The sequence below is a fragment of the Microcaecilia unicolor genome, chromosome 3, assembly GCF_901765095.1.
Source record: "Microcaecilia unicolor chromosome 3, aMicUni1.1, whole genome shotgun sequence".
NCBI classification, from domain to species: Eukaryota; Metazoa; Chordata; class Amphibia; order Gymnophiona; family Siphonopidae; genus Microcaecilia; species Microcaecilia unicolor.
In genome coordinates, this window is record NC_044033.1 from 283,491,668 (window position 1) to 283,506,480 (window position 14,813).

Consider the following 14,813-nt stretch of genomic DNA (forward strand, 5'->3'; position numbering starts at 1 on the left):
TCAACAAATCTGTTAGAGAATGGGGTGAAATCGCTGTATCGTTGATATAGGCCTCCTGCGATATTGGCTAAATTTCTACCTGGCCATAAGGGGGAGTGCAGGAGGGGATGTGGGAATCAGAGCATATATTTTCATATCTGATGGGAATGTCCCTCCATTGGGCTATTTTGGAAGTCTTGGGCGGTGATTTTTTCTTGTATGTTTTCTTTGCATATAGTGGCAGACCCTGCTCTTTTTTATGTTACATTTGGTGCTGGATGCCAAGCCACAGGATGTGGCGAAGGTACTTTTTCCCTGCTTGGCAGTTTTCCATTGGGAGGTGGCAAAATGCTGGCACACTGCGGGCCTTCTGGAGATGCTTTGTGGGAGCTTATTATTTTAGTAATCTTACGGCACAAAGGCGAGGCCCATGCTGATTTTCGGAGAGTTTGGTCCCCTTTTCTCAATTGGTATCAAAGCACATGAAGTTAGTCTTTGATGTTTAAGGTAATCTTTTTCTTTCCTTGTTTGTTTGTGGGTAGGCAGGCTGCTTATAGGGAGTTCTTTTCTATATTACCAGATTGATAGTCCTTTCTTTCTAAGAATGTAACTCTGTAATTTGTGACTTTGGGGGGGGGGGGTAGTTGGGCTTGGGGTATTAGGTTGGGGTTTGTACCTTATTGTGACTGTGTAGTGTTGGTTTTGTAAACTTCCTTGTTATTTGTCACAGTCCCAAGTATCAAAAAACAAAAACGCAACAATCTGCTTACTAAGGTAAGTACAGACTAAAAAAGCAGACTGGTAAAAATAACAAAGTTTAATGAAACAAAACCCAGAGGTGAGTAAACCAATACCCGACATGGTCACGTTTTGCCCTCAGGCTGCGTCAGGGGTAAAACTATAAAATAAAACAATAAAAACTTAGACATCAAATCATCATATATAATTCATGTGCATATACATCAAAACTGAGCAAAAAATTACAACATATTTAAGTCATCCATAATATAACTTAAAATAAAATGAAATAGAATAAAAATAAAATCAAATATTAAACGTTTAACCAATGGTATAGTAATCAAAATCAGTGAATGCCATAGTTAATACATTTAAATCCCATTAACATTGAAAAATTAAAACAGAGAAATATGAGTGCATACAGAGTGAGACTAAAATGGAAAATTAAAACATATAAAAGGAGAGGTGGATATGATATCAATTAAATATCTATCAAATTCGCTAAATGTGTGGTGTGGCATGCACATGTTTTAGTATTGCCAAATTAAGTGTATGCATACCTAAAAAAGGGGTTAAGGGAATACACCTCTTAAAAATTATTGTAAAACCTCCTGAAATAAAAAATATATTAAAAATATTAATTAATCATTCAACTACAAAAAAATGTTTTAATAGTATCCAACTATAAATAAAACAAGCAATAAAACAAACAAACAAAAAAATGAAAGCGAAAGCTACCAGCTGTACAGACCACATGTTAAAAGATGGGAGGCTTTCTCTTCTATTTATTGTATAGTAAATGTGGAGAGGGACGAAACAGATGCGGCTGTTGCAAACACGTCAGATGAACAGGCTATTGACATCCCAGCCGGTGTTACTGAAGAGGAGTTTCATCACTAAGTAGCTATTGATTACGATCTACAAACAGCTGATGACAGCACTGATGTCAAGATATGCGCCTACACGCAGGCAATGGCTGATGATGAAATGAGCAGCGAGGCATATGCTGACGAAATTCAACAACCTCCTGTCACTTTTGCAAGAGCGCTGGAGAGTCTCAACACCGTGCAGGCCTATCTGGAGGCCACTGGATGTCAGTGCTGTGACAGTTTTTACCGTCTAGCAGATGTAGTCCATGGAACTCAGACACAATAGTGTACAGAGGACTATGACTGATTACTTCAAGTAAGCCTAATATCAGTTAACGGAGACTGTATAACGTCAGTTAACAGAGACTGTATACTGTATGTATAATAAACAGTACTGTACTTATGTTTATGAGATGTCAAGCTTCTTTGGGTCACAACGGTTAAGTGCAAGCTCCGGTTAACTGCATGTATTTCTTTGGTCCCAGACTCTTGCACTTAAGCGGATTGCACTGTACTCATGAATTGTGGTTACAAAATCAGAACTACACACATACTTGTCAGTCCCTCCTAAAACACGCTCTCTTCAACATTGAATGCTGCGGATATACATGTGTAAGTAACAGCTTCCTAAAATCGCTATTTACACATCTAGGACAATGCCACTATTTAGAATTGCAAATACCATGCAAGCCTTCTAAAATGGTGCCTACTAAGTTAGGGGCCCTTCTACTAAAATGCATTAGATTTTGGGCTTAAAGCGCAATAACACAGTATTGTAAAATGCGGCAAACCGAAAAATAATGTTGCATCAAGAAGGAGCATTCCCACTATTTTTTATTGCAGGTCGTGTATTAAAATTCAGATTATTGTGTATATATGCTCCCAGGTAATGTGGAAGCATGTAAACACATCCTAATTAGGAGATTGTAAGTGGTACCACATTAGCTGTACATTAGCTAATTAGCGTGCGGTAAGTGTAACATACTAACTGGCTAATGCTTCCATGCCCTCTGACAGAAACATTTTGAGAAATTCAGTAACACACAGTTTAACATGTGAAAATAGGCAAACTACTGCAAACTCCTTGCCTGTCCCCGCATATTCAATCTTTTTATTTAAAAATTGTAACAATAACAAATACCATAAGAATAGCCATATTGGGTCAGACCAATGGTTCATCTAGCCCAGTATCATAAGTACATAAGTAATGCCATACTGGGAAAAGACCAAAGGCCCATCGAGCCCAGCATCCTGTCCCCAACAGCGGCCAATCCAGGTCAAGGGCACCTGGCAAGCTTCCCAAATGCACAAACATTCTATACATGTTATTCCCGAAATTGTGGATTTTTCCCAAGTCCATTTAGTAGCGGTCTATGGACTTGTCCTTTAGGAAACTGTCCAAACCCTTTTTAAACTCTGCCAAGCTAACTGCCTTCACCACGCTCTCCGGCAACGAATTCCAGGGTTTAATTATGCGTTGGGTGAAAGATTTTCTCCGATTTGTTTTAAATGTACTACACTGTAGTTTCATCGCATGCCCCCTGGCCCTACTATTTTTGGAAAGCGTGAACAGACGCTTCACATCCACCTGTTCCACTCCACTCATTATTTTATATACCTCTATCATGTCTCCCCTCAGCCGTCTCTTCTCCAAGCTGAAAAGCCCTAGCCTCCTTAGTCTTTCTTCATAGGGAAGTCGTCCCATCCCCACTATCATTTTGGTCGCCCTTCGCTGCACCTTTTCCAATTCCACTATATCTTTCTTGAGATGCTGCGACCAGAATTGGACACAATACTCAAGGTATGGTCGCACCATGGAGCGATACAACGGCATTTTAAGGATAAGGATATCGGTACTCTAGGGTGAATACCATCCGGTCCAGGTGATTTGCTACTCTTCAGTTTGCTGATCTGCCCCATTACATCCTCCAGGTTTACCGTGAATTCAGTAAGTTTCTCCGACTCGTCCGCTTGAAATACCATTTCCGACACCGGTATCCCACCTAAATCTTCCTCGGTGAAGACCCAAGCAAAGAATTAATTTAATTAATTTATTTATTTATTGCATTTGTATCCCACATTATCCCACCTCTTCGCTACGTCTTTAATCTCTCCGCTATGTCTTTGTCTTCCTTGATTGTCCCTTTTACCCCTCGGTCATCCAGCGGCACAACCAATTCTTTTGCTGGCTTCCTGCTTTTAATATACCGAAAAAATTTTTACTATGTTTTTTTGCCTCTACTGCTATCTTTTTTTCGTAATCCCTCTTGGGCTTCTTTATCTGCGCCTTGCATTTGCTTTGCTTCTTGTTATTTTCATACGGTTCCTTCTTCCATTTTCTGAAGGCGTTTCTTTTAGCCCTAATAGCTTCCAACAGTGGCCAATCCATGTCACAAGTACCTGGCAGAAACCCACTTAGTACCAACAATCCATCCTCTCCCCGTCCATCTTAATAACAGACTATGGACATTTCCTCCAGGAATTTGTCCAAACCTTTTTTTTAAACCCAGATACACTAACTGCTGTTACCACATCCTTTGGCAATAAATTCCAGAGCTTAACTATTCTTTGAGTGAAAAAGTATTTCCTCCTATTTGTTTTAAAAGTATTTCCATGTAATTTCATTGAGTGTCCCCTGGTCTTTGTACTTTTTGAAAGAGTGAAAAATCACTTCACTTTTACCAAGGTGCACTCACTTTTTTGGCGCACGCTAAAATTGTGGACACGCTAAACGTTAGAGACACCAATTCATTCCTATGGGTGTCTCTAACGTTTAGCGTGCCCACAATTTTAGCGCATACTAAAAATGTGAGCGCGCCTTAGTAAAAGACGCCGTCAGGATTTTATAGACCTCAATCATATCCTCCCTCAGCCATCTCTTTTCCAAGTTGAAGAGCTCTAACCTCTTTAGCCTTTCTTCATATGGGAGGAGTTCCATCCCCTTTATCATTTTGGTTGCTCTTCTTTGAACCTTTTCTAATTCTGCTATATCTTTTTTGAGATACGTCAACCAGAACTGAATGCAGTACTCAAGGTGAGGTCGCACCATGGAGCAATACAGAGGCATTATAGCATTTTCTGTCTTATTCACCATCCCTTTCCTAATAATTCCTAGCATCCTGTTTGCTTTTTTGGCTGCTGCTGCACACTGGGCAGAAGAATTCAGCATATTGTCTATAATGACACCTAGATCTTTTTCTTGAGTGCTGACTCCTAGGGTGGACTCTAGCATCAGGTAACTATGATTTGGATTATTCTACCCAATATGTATCACTTTGTATTTCTCCACATTAAATGTCATCTAGCATTTGGATGCCCAGTCTTCCAGTTTCCTAAGGTCTAACCGGAATTTTTCACAATCCACATGTGTTTTGATAACTTTGAATAGGGGTTGCAGGCATATCATAAATAAATTGTTTTAAATACATCCACAGTGAGGACTGTTTTAAACCTTGGAAAGTTAATTAGATAGAAATTCCTTAATTTGCCAGATTCTCCTAGGCCTTTCCTACCCAGTTAATGGTTCTGATTATTGACCACATATTTTATAACATACTCTTATATCTAACTGTTCTGCCCCAACTCTGCATGTCCTCCATCCCCCAAAAATGCCTCCCATACGAGGAAAGACTAATGAGGTTAGGGTTCTTCAACTTGGAAAAGAGATGGCTGAGAGGGGCTATGATTGAGGTCTAAACCTCATTGTATAAAAATTCACCTAAATTTAAGAACCAATTGTGTTTGTAAGTTATAGAATACTAGCACTCATGTACAAAAATGTTACAGTTATGCACATAAATGCTATCCATGCACTCAGTGATATTCTATTACTTATATGAACAAATTACATAGTGCGTAAATGCAAGGAGTGTTCACAGGAGAAGCATGGGAGAGTTGGAATATATTGCACTAAATGAAAAATTGGATATAATAGGCATTACTGAGACCTGGTGGAAGGAGGATAACCAGTGGGACACTGTCATACCGGGGTACAAAGTATATCGTAGTGATAGTGGACCGGACTGGTGGAGGGGTAGCATTGTATATTAACGAGAGCCTTGACTCAGATAGGTTACAAATTCAGCAGGACACAAATCACACCTTTGAATCATTGTGGGTTGAAATTCCATGTATAAAAGGGAAAAGGACGATGATAGGAGTGTACTACCGTCCGCCTCACTAGGATGAGCAGGTAGACGCAGAAATGATAAAAGAAATCAGAGACGCAAACAAAATGGGCAATGTGATAATAATGGGTGACTTCAATTATCCAAATATAGACTGGGTAAATGTAACATTGGGACACGCTAGAGAGGTACAATTCCTTGATGAAATCAAGGACAGCTTTATGGAGCAGCTGGTGCAGGAGCTGACGAGAGAAGGAAAAATTCTAGACGTGGCCCTTAGTGGAGCGCATGATCTGGTGAGGGATGTTATGGTACTGGGGCTGCTTAATAACAGTGATCATAATATGATCAGTTTTAATATCAACCTTGAAGTAACTATACACAGGAAGTCAAATAGGTTAGCGTTTAACTTTAAAAAAGGAGACTATGATAAAATGAGGTGGAAAAAAAACTTAGGGGGACAACAGAGGATAAAAACCGTACAACAGGCATGGACGCTTTTCAAAAATACCATCCCGGAGGCCCAGGCCAAACATATTCCACTAATTAGAAAAGAAAGACGGAACTCCAAAAGACAGCCGGCCTGGTTGAAAAGTGAGGTGAAGGAAGCTATTAGGGCTAAAAGAAATGCCTTCAGAAAATGGAAGAAGGAACCGTCTGAAAATGACAAGAAGCAGCATAAGGAGTGTCAAAGCAAATGCAAGGCGCACATAAAGAAGGCCAAGAGAGATTACGAAAAAAAGATAGCATTAGAGGCAAAAAAACATAGTAAAAATTTTTTCGGTATATTAAAAGCAGGAAGCCGGCAAAAGAATCGGTTGGGCCGCTGGATGGCCGAGGGGTGAAAGGGGCGATCAAGGAACACAAAGACGTAGTGGAGAGATTGAATGAATTCTTTGCTTCAGTATTCACCGAGGAAGATTTGGGTGGGGTATCGGTGTCGGAAATGATATTTCAAGCGGACGAGTCAGAGAAACTTACTGACTTCATGGTAAACCTGGAGGACGTAATGGGGCAGTTCAGCAAACTGAAGAATAGCAAATCTCCTGGACCGGATGGTATTCATCCTAGAGTACTGATAGAACTGAAAAATGAGCTTGCGGAGCTACTGCTAGTGATATGCAATTTATCCCTAAAGGGGAGCCGGTTGATATTGTATATCTGGATTTTCAAAAGGCGTTTGACAAGGTACCTCATGAAAGGCTACAGAGGAAATTGGAGGGTCATGGGATGGGAGGAAAGTCTTATTGTGGATTAAAAACTGGTTGAAGGATAGGAAACAGAGAGTGGGGTTAAATGGGCAGTATTCACAATGGAGAAGGGTAGTTAGTGGGGTTCCTCAGGGGTCTGTGCTAGGACTGCTGCTTTTTAATATATTTATAAATGATTTAAAGATGGGAGTAACTAGCGAGGTAATTAAATTTGCTGATGACACAAAGTTATTCAAAGTCGTTAACTTGCGACAGGATTGTGAAAAATTACAGAAGTAACTTATGAGACTGGGAGACTGGGTGGCTAGATAGCAGATGACATTTAATGTGAGCAAGTGCAAGGTGATGCATGTGGGAAAAAAGAACCCGAATTATAGCTACGTCATGCAAGGTTCCACATTAGGAGTTACGGATCAAGAAAGGGATCTGGGTGTCGTCGTCGACCTTCTGCTCAGTGTGCTGCTGCGGCTCAGAAAGCGAATAGAATGTTGGGTATTAGGAAAGGTATGGAAAACAGGTGTGAGGATGGTATAATGCCATTGTATCGCTCCATGGTGCGACCGTACCTTGAGTATTGTGTTCAATTCTGGTCGCTGCATCTCAAGAAAGATATAGTGGAATTGGAAAAGGTGCAGCGAAGGGCACTAAAATGATAGCGGGGATGGGAATACTTCCCTATGAAGAAAGACTAAGGAGGCTAGGGCTTATCAGCTTGGAGAAGAGACGGCTGAGGGGAGACATGATAGAGGTATATAAAGTAATGAATGGAGTGGAACAGATGGATGTGAAGCGTCTGTTCATGCTTTCCAAAAATACTAGGACCAGGGGGCATGCGATGAAACTACAGTGTAGTAAATTTAAAACAAATCGGAGAAAATCTTTCTTCACCCAACGCGTAATTAAACCCTGGAATTCATTGCCGGAGAACGTGGTGAAGGCGGTTAGCTTGGCAGAGTTTAAAAAGGGGGTTAGACGGTTTCCTAAAGGACAAGTCCATAAACCTCTACTAACTGGACTTGGGAAAAATCCACAATTTCAGGAATAACATGTATAGAATGTTTGTACGTTTGGGAAGCTTGCCAGGTGCCCTTGGCCTGGATTGGCTGCTGTCGTGGACAGGATGCTGGGCTCGATGGACCCTTGGTCTTTTCCCAGTGTGGCATTACTTATGTACTTATGGGCTTGGCCAACATTTATATGTTCAACTTACAGAATACTATGTTACACATGCAAGTGCTGCATTTATACGTGCCCACTTGCATCTAATATTCTATAAGAACACTTACACACACAAATGTTCTTATAGAATAGGCTCACAGCCTGCATTATTTGGGCACCTAAATTGTAGCGCCTAGTTGTAGAATTGCCCCCTTATTGTATAAAAATATGCACGCTGGGGTTAATTCTGTAAGGAGATGCATAGTTTTAGGTGGCAAGAATGTATATAAATGCCATTACTTTAGTTATTTGCACAATGTCCCCTGGATTCTACATAGGTAACCCAAATTTGGGCATTGATCCCAGACCCATGCTTAAACTAATTAGTTAATGAGCTGTTAACAATTAATTGGTATTAATTGACACTCATTTAGGTTTACATTACTACTACTACTTAACATTTCTAAAGCGCTACTAGGGTTACGCAGCGCTGTACAATTTAACAGAGAAGGACAATCCCTGCTCAAAGGAGCTTACAATCTAAAGGACAAAGTGTGCAGTCAGTCAAATTGGGGCAGTCTAGATTTCCTGAATAGGATATAATGGTTAGGTGCCGAAAGCAACATTGGTGGGCTTTCAGTAAGGATTTGAAGATGGGCAGGGAGGGGGCTTGACATATGAGCTCAGGAAGTTTATTCCAAGCATAGGGTGAGGCGAGACAGGGCGGAGCCTGGAGTTGCCCTGCTTCTATTCAAATGCATGCCTAAATTTTATAGCTTGCAACTCAAAAGGGAGCATGGCCATGGGAGGGGCAGGTCAGGGGCATCACCAGAAATTAGGCACAGTGTTATAGAATAGAGTCATTTACAAACCCAACTACCATTAGTTGGTGCGCCAGCAATTACACCACATTTCAGCAGGTGTAAGTGCCATGCCCAAAATTAGATGCGAGATCCATGCTAAGCTAGGCACTCTCTGCAGAATGTTCTTTCAGAATATAATTTAGCCCGGATCTTCCCAGTCCCTAATTTCTTCTATATGAATACATGGACATAAACGCATAGTCTCCAACTGAGCAATATTCTTTAAGTACATGCCTAGATACAGTGGTGTGTACTTTGCAGGTGGACATTCATATTATTATTTTATTATTTATTGCATTTGTATCCCACATTATCCCACCTCTTTGCAGGCTCAATGTGGCTTACAATATATCATGGATAGTGGAAATGAAAGGAGAATTGACATTTAGTGTTACAGAAGTATTTTGGGTTGCATGGTAATGGAAAACATGATAATGATATAATGTAAAGGCATTCTTAACATTATTAGATATATGTGGGGATTTCACATGTTTTGGTCTTTGTGGTATGTCTTGTCGAAGAGATAGGTCTTCAGCAGTTTGCGGAAGTTGGTCAGTTCATAGGTTGCTTTTAGGTTGCGTGGCAATGCGTTCCAGAATTGCGTGCTCTTATAGGAAAAGGTTGATGCGTGCATTAGTTTATATTTTAGGCCTTTGCAGTTGGGGAAATGAAGATTAAGGAATGTGCGAGATGATCTTTTGGCATTCCTGGGTGGTAGGTCAATCAGGTCAGACATGTAAGCTGGGGCCTCGCCGTGGATGATTATATGTACTAGGGTACATACTTTGAACGTGGTTCGTTCTTTGAGTGTGGTGTGGTGTATGTGTGGTGTTTATGTGGATTGTGGGCAAGCTACATACCTAAGTGCATAAATTATAAAATCTTATAATTTACATGTGGCACGAACGTTTTGTTATGGCGGGAAATGTGAGCCCATGTGCCCCTACTGAGCATGACGAAGATGGAGTGGCACCACACACTCGGTCAGGCAGCCAGAAAACCCCCAGGCGAGAGTAAACACAGTCCAAGAACAAAGGGGTCAGCAGTGCAGTGAGTAATCAGGAAACAGTCCAAGGTCTGGGCAGGCAGCAACACAACGCGAAGTCAAGAAACAATCCAAGGTCTGGTACACAGGAAACATTGGAACAAGGTAGCCATCCATGAACACGGGACGAGAACCATGACCTATATGCAGCAGAAGCCGAAGCATGGAAGGACTGGAAGCAGGGCTTTAAATAGTACAGGAATTAGGCTCAACCATGTGCAGCTGTTCCAAGATGGCTACCCCCATCAGAGGAGATGCTCAACGCCCAAATATGGGCTTCCTTCCTGAAGCAGCTCAGCTCCAAGATGGCTGCCACCACCTGAGACGCCCATCACCAAGATGGCAGCCCTAACCTGGAGATACCCACATCCAAGATGGCCGCCACATCCTCGAATGCCCATACCCTGCACAAGCAGACTGCACCTCTGGAGAAGTGTAGCAGAGCGTAACACGTTTACACCACATCAATGGCTGTTGTAAGTGATCACAACTTTGAATATAGGCTTGTTTTCAGAGAGGTACCTACTTATTGTTGGAGAACAGGTTTCAAATATGTGCTTTCCTGGTGCCTAAATTTAGTTACCCCCTTAGAAAATTAAATTTTATGTATCATCAGCATGGTAGGCAAAAGAGAAAAGGGCTACTGGCAGAAGGTAGAATGGAGAGACAGGGGCTGCTCCAGGGCAGGATGTTTAGAAAGGGGGGGGGGGGGGGGGGGGAATCCTGTTGGGCAAGTGAGGAAGTATTCTGCTGGACAAGAAGAGGAGGAGAAGAGATGGAACTCAGGACCAGCAGTGAGGGATGGATGAAGGTCAAGGAAGTTCAGGGGAGAAAAGGTGGATGCAAAGGAAGCAGTGAAGAAGAGAGAAAGATGGATCTAGGCAAGATGTGAAGAGGAGTAACAACAGGGAAATGCAGGGGACTAAGTGGAGGGGGCGAGAAAGGGTGATGATGTATAGGAGGAAAATGAGAAGTGGATGTTATGCCTCTGCCCACTATACTGGTGCAGTCACTGATAAGTGAATGTTTTGTATTGTATTGTATTAGCAGATTTATATTCCACTCTTTAACATACAGCGTCTAGGCAGATTACAATTAATAAGAGCTTCTCATTCAAGAAGGATTTTCAGATCAAAAGTAAGACACTTTCTAATAAAATAACATCACAGTCTAACGACTAATAAAACAATTACATTCTGCATAAAAAATTAATCCAACCTCTTTCCCTTGAGAACAAATAAGTTTTAAGACTTTTCCTAACAATATGATGGACTACAACATAACTGAACTGGAATACTGTTCCAAATTTTAGCACTTTGAAAAATGAATGAATGAATGTTCCCAAATCAATTTGCAATTCACATCGTTCATAGAAGGAAATTTTAAAGACAGCCTTTCCTTACTCTTTGAATTAAATCCATTACCTGATAGTATTAAGAATTAGGATATTGACTCTGAACATAAGCCAAAGAGGCCTTTGTAAGCCAAGCACACAAGTTTGAAGAAGAAAAAAAGAACTTTCTGCCTAATTCATTAATTTGGTTCTTAAAAGTTAGCTTTGAGTCCAAAATAACTCCTAGTACTCTAGATTTGGACTCAAAAGTTTAATATAGTTCCTGAAGAGAGAGTTATATTTACTTTAGAGACCTGTTGTTGTTCTTCAAACCATAGTAAGGTAGGTTTTTGGGTGTTCAACTTTTAAAAAATTAGCTTGTGCTAATGCACATTATTTAATTTTTAATGTAAACAGTAAGGCCAAAGATTGCACAGTTACCTATACTACATTATCTTCTCTCTCATAATAGTTACTGCCTCCAGAGCTGAACTGAAGGATGCCAGTAAAGCTTCCATCTCAGGCAATCTAGCATCCTTTCACTACTACTACTATTACTGCTGCTTTGAAAATCTTAGCTAATATTGCTGCTGTATTCCTTCAGATTCAAAGGGGAGCATGCATATTTCTTTCTACAGTTAACTTCCTGTGTCACACTTTTTGGCTTTCCAGGAACATACTGCCAGCAGAGGGAGGTTGAAGCTATAACAGAAGGAGATGAGGAAGATGGTGACTGCTGCTGCTGCAAACCAGGTCACTTGCCACACATCCTCTCCTGCAATTCTGCTTTCAAACTCCGTTGGCTGACATGGGAGGTAACCTGCACCCAGTACATTCTGGAAGGCTACAGTATCATGGACAACAATGCTGCAACAATGCTGCAGGTGTTCGACCTGAGGAAGATACTCATCAAATATTATATTAAGGTATGGCTAATGTCGAACATCATTCTAAGTGCACAGTCCAGCTTATAATCGAACGAGAAAAACGCCCAAGTTCCGACCTAAATCGGGAGATGGGCGTTTATCTCACAAAAACGAATAAAGCGGTATAATCGAAAGCCGATTTTGGACGTTTTCAACTGCACTCCGTCGCGGATGCGGACAAAGTTGATGGGGGCGTGTCAGAGGTGTGGCGAAGGCGGAACTGGGGCGTGGTTATCTGCCGAACAGAGATGGGCGCATTTCACAGATAATGGGACAAAAGTATGCGTTTTTAGCTAGAATTTAGGGCACTTTTCCTGGACCCTGTTTTTTCACGAATAAGGCCCCAAAAAGTGCCCTAAATGACCAGATGACCACTGGAGGGAATCGGGGATGACCTCTCCTGACTCCCCCAGTGGTCATAAACCCCCTCCCACCACAAAAAATGATGTTTCACAACTTTTTATTTTGACCCTCAAATGTCATACCCACCTCCCTGGCAGCAGTATGCAGGTCCCTGGAGCAGTTGTTAGGGGGTGCAGTGGACTTCAGGCAGGTGGACCCAGGCCCATCCCCCCCCCTACCTGTTACAATTGTGCTGCTTAATGCTTAGTCGTCCAACCCCCCCCGAACCCACTGTACCCACATGTAGGTGCCCCCCTTCACTCCTTAGGGCTATAGTAATGGTGTAGACTTGTGGGCAGTGGGTTTTGAGGGGGATTTGGGGGGCTCTACACACAAGGGAAGGGTGCTATGCACCTGGGAGCTCTTTTACCTTTTGTTCTGTTTTTGTAAAAGTGCCCCCTAGGGTGCCTGGTTGGTGTCCTGGCATGTTAGGGGGACCAGTGCACTACGACTCCTGGCCCCTCCCACGAACAAATGCCTTGGATTTATTCGTTTTTGAGCTGGGCGATTTCATTGTCCATTATTGCTGAAAAGCAAAAACGCCCAGCTCACAACTTGGCGAATAAAACATGGACGTCTAATTTTTTCGAAAATACGCTTGGGTCCGCCCCTTCACGGACCCGTTCTCAGAGATAAACGCCCATGAAGATAGGCGTTTCTGTTAGATTATGCCCCTCAGTGTGTCTTAATTCTTGCTTAAGTTTGACATTAGTAGCTTTGAATTGAAACTAGTAGTATGCTTGTAGCCTATCTCCATTGCCCTCAAACATTCACTGCTAGTGTAAACAGACTGCAGAAAACACAGGGGCAAAAGCAAAACATGCACAAATCTGACTTCGACTGGGATAGATGAATACACAAAAGAGCAAAGCTGATGTCTTGGTTTCTGAAGTCTCCTTCACTGTCCTCTGCAACTTCAACTCTTCATGCCAAAAGAAGAGCAAGGTACCTCCTCTCAGGGCCAGCTGAGCCATCAGCATGACTAGGAAGTTGGCTACAGTAATAGCATCTTGAGCAACAAAGCTGCAAAACAAATTGTCCTGACAAGCACAGAAACTTCTAGAAATATCAGCGAACAAGGAGGGTGGGCAATTTTCAAGTAGCTTATGTATCTAGGTCAATAGTCACTTACCGATTTTTGGAACTTGCCCACTTTGGAGGTAATGTTATAAGGGGTTTTTTTTTTCATGCGTAGTCTTTTTTTATGCATTGTAAAATTACCTCAGAGGTTACATTTGGAAAAATATGTATGGTAACAAAGAAGGCGCATATTTTTATATGACACCCCTCTCCCCACCATGTAGGTATATCCTGTGGTGGAGTTTTGGTAGATCGCAGGTAGAGTCACAAACTATACCCATAGGTTATAAAATATATACTTATGCACGAGTTCACCGGCTTTTCTCAAAGCTAATTTGCATATATTTGACAGGTGACTATTTTATTTTATTTATTTATTGCATTTGTATCCCACATTATCCCACCTATTTGCAGGCTTAATGTGGCTTACATAGTTTTGATAACATTGTCATTGCAAGGTGACATATACATTTAATATTGTGCAGAGGTTAGATTAGGGTAGAAAGAAGGAGAGGAGTGATTAAGGTAGCTATAATAGATGATTTGTCTTGATTGGATTGTCGGGTGAATTATTGTGGCTATTAGTTCTCATTGTATGCCTTGCTAAAGAGATATGTCTTAAGAGCTTTGCGAAAAATAGTTGTTTCGCCGATTGTTCTCAGGTCTGTAGGCAGTGCATTCCACATTTGCGTGCCTAAATACGAGAATGTGGTCGCATGCATCTGCTTGTACTTTAGTCCTTTACAACTGGGGAAGTGCAGGTCGAGAAATTTGCGGGATGATCTTGTGGCGTTTCTTGGAGGTAAGTCTACGAGGTTTAGCATGTAGATTCGGGCGTCTGAGTGAATGATTTTGTGCACAATCATGCAGATCTTGAACGTAATGCGTTCCCTAAGTGGGAGCCAGTGAAGCTTCTCTCTCAAGGGTTTTGCATTTTCATATTTAGTTTTTCTGAATATGAGTCTAGCGGCAGTATTCTGGGCGGTTTGTAGTTTTTTGATAGTCTGTTCTTTCCAGCCCGCGTATAGTGAGTTGCGGTAGTCCAGATGACTTATTACCATTGACTGTACCAGGGTACGGAA

General features: G+C 41.5%; 1 protein-coding gene across 1 annotated transcript in view; it reads left to right on the plus strand.

Moving 5' to 3' along the window:
• The window catches only part of PCNX2 (pecanex 2), a 1,017,260-nt gene that overhangs the window by 882,546 nt on the left and 119,901 nt on the right, over positions 1-14,813 (plus strand). The window contains exon 26 of the mRNA XM_030194986.1: positions 11,996-12,249. Coding sequence (XP_030050846.1) covers positions 11,996-12,249 — 254 coding nt within the window. The remainder of the gene's footprint in view (positions 1-11,995; positions 12,250-14,813) is intronic.